At 43.7% G+C, this 2,229-nt stretch overlaps 1 protein-coding gene across 1 annotated transcript in view; it reads right to left on the reverse strand.

The window, feature by feature from the left end:
* LOC103132545 (FRAS1-related extracellular matrix protein 1-like) overlaps positions 1-2,229 on the reverse strand; it is a 26,578-nt gene that overhangs the window by 3,233 nt on the left and 21,116 nt on the right. The window contains exon 18 of the mRNA XM_016667447.1: positions 1,720-1,997. Coding sequence (XP_016522933.1) covers positions 1,720-1,997 — 278 coding nt within the window. The remainder of the gene's footprint in view (positions 1-1,719; positions 1,998-2,229) is intronic.

Below are 2,229 nucleotides of genomic sequence, written 5' to 3' on the forward strand. Positions count from 1 at the left end.
CTGAAAATGTCTTTTACACTTTTGGATAATTTCTCTTTTATCCTTGGCTTCAGCCTGTGAACCAGGACGTCTCAGAAGTCATTGAGTTCTCCCAGTGAGACCAGCAGACTGAAGCCTGTGGCCAGTGTTCCCAGTATAATAAATAAATGTTTTATTCTTTCACTTTTTGTGTGTTTTTAAATATTTCAATGTGAAGTATTAGTGTATTAATGTAGCTTATATAATGAAATAAGAATAATTTACTCTGTTAAAATTATTTTCACTCTTTGCTGTCAATAGCAGAGTTGATGTATACAGTAATAATCTTTTTCTCTGGAAAAAAAGTCAAGTCATCAATAATAAATATATAAAATAAATACAAGAAAATTATTTGTTTCTTGTCTTGAAATGTTAAATGTACATTAAATTATGGAATTATGTAAATATGTTAAATGCTGTAAAAGTGTCTGTTCATCAATGTTAATATAAAAATAAGAATAATTTCTATCAAATAAAAACATTGTGCTCTTTATTCAGAAATGCCCCAAAACAATTAAATAATCACATCAAAAGTTAGAAACTCTCTTTAGTTATTTCTCTGCCAAAAATATTAATGTGTGAGAAAATGTGTCAATGACAGGAATTAATTTAAAATACTTCATAGAACGGCACTTTGTGAAGTTTGGTCCTTTTACCTGTATTAGCTTACTGGCACATTGGTCACATTCAATATGGCGGACGCTGTGACGTATCGCAGCAACGGGCCGACCCACTCCATGACCTCTGACCCGCCCCATGACCTCTGACCCGCCCCATGACCTCTGACCCGCTCCATGACCTCTGACCCGCCCCATGACCTCTGACCCGCTCCAGGAGGCGTCTACATGTTCATGTCTATGGTTGGCTGTCTGTTCCTGCCAGCCCAAAAACGGTCCCCATTGGTCCCCATTGGAACGGTGGACAGTAGGTACGACACCTGGTTATGAACTAAAGCTTGGGATGATCATTTTTAGTGCCATTGTGTGTTTTAATGGTGCTTAGATCTGCATCCAAACGGAGCAGTGCGTTCTGTAGCCAAACTAACCACAGAGTTCAAACTGTGTGAACTTATTCAGGGAGTGTTAGAATCTCCGATAGTCCGCTGAGGTTTAGCTGATCTCTTTTGTGAGTATTTTTCCTCATTTCAGGCCACAAAGTAACTGAAAATACACCCTTAATCTCCTGGGTCCTTAACGCTAACGACAGAAAGCTAAATGCAGCTACCAGCTAACTAATAAACAACATTTAGTGTTTGACTCAAATGAAATGGTTTCAACAACAAAACAAAAGATTCTTGTGCTCATCAAGCCAACCTTCTTGGTCTTAACTGGAAAATGGATTAATTAGGGGTTATTTCTTTTTCATTCGAGGTTTAGAAGGACATTACTTCCCTAAAATAATGTTTTGTCTGTTTTTATTGTGAATGGTGATTTTTAAAACACACCAAGGTTTCCCCCAGAAAGTCGGCCGGGTGCGAGGGCCGTCATTCAGCCTGCGGCTCGTCGCGTTTTCAGTTAAAAAATGTTTAAAGTTGACATGAAATTTGAAACCAGAGGACGGAACCAGCGTCTTCTGAAGCGAACATCTGGATCAGACCAGACCCGTCTCTGAAACCACCTGACTGTGGAGTCAGCAGATCCTGGTCCTACTGAAGGACATCTGGACGTCCTGATGAGTTCAGACGTTTTAGGCAACACCCACCTTCTGTATACCAGTGCTCCCAGTGCTCCCAGCGCTCCCAGCGCGTGCTCCCTGCCGGCGGCCCACAGAGCTGTGGGTGTCTCCAGGTAGCGCCTGGTCCTGCGGCTCCGTCTCGTCCGGGGAGGGCCGGTGGTCCGGGACGTCTCCTCTGGGAGGGTGGGGCTGTTGCTCCCAAAGAAGCTCTGCCTCGATATCGGTCATTGGGTCTTCATCCTCCTCTTCCTCAGGTTGAGGAAGAGGAGGAAACTGTACCTTTAGGTCTTCTGGGTTGCAGCGTCCTGGCAGACGGAGATCAGGGAACTAATTCAGAGAGGAGGTGGAGCTTTCACCTGAAACTGCAGCACTTTTTTCATCATCAGTTCATTTCCCCCCCCTGAAACTAACTGTAGACAGCCGACGGCTCCCCCTAGAGCAGTGTTTGTTTCTCAACCTTTTTGGGCCAGCGCCCCCCAGCCCTTATCCAGGTCCCTCACCGCCCCCACCAAAGAATTTGCAGGCTACTTTGCCCTG

Source organism: Poecilia formosa, unplaced genomic scaffold (genome assembly GCF_000485575.1).
Source record: "Poecilia formosa unplaced genomic scaffold, Poecilia_formosa-5.1.2 Scaffold1120, whole genome shotgun sequence".
NCBI classification, from domain to species: domain Eukaryota; kingdom Metazoa; phylum Chordata; class Actinopteri; order Cyprinodontiformes; family Poeciliidae; genus Poecilia; species Poecilia formosa.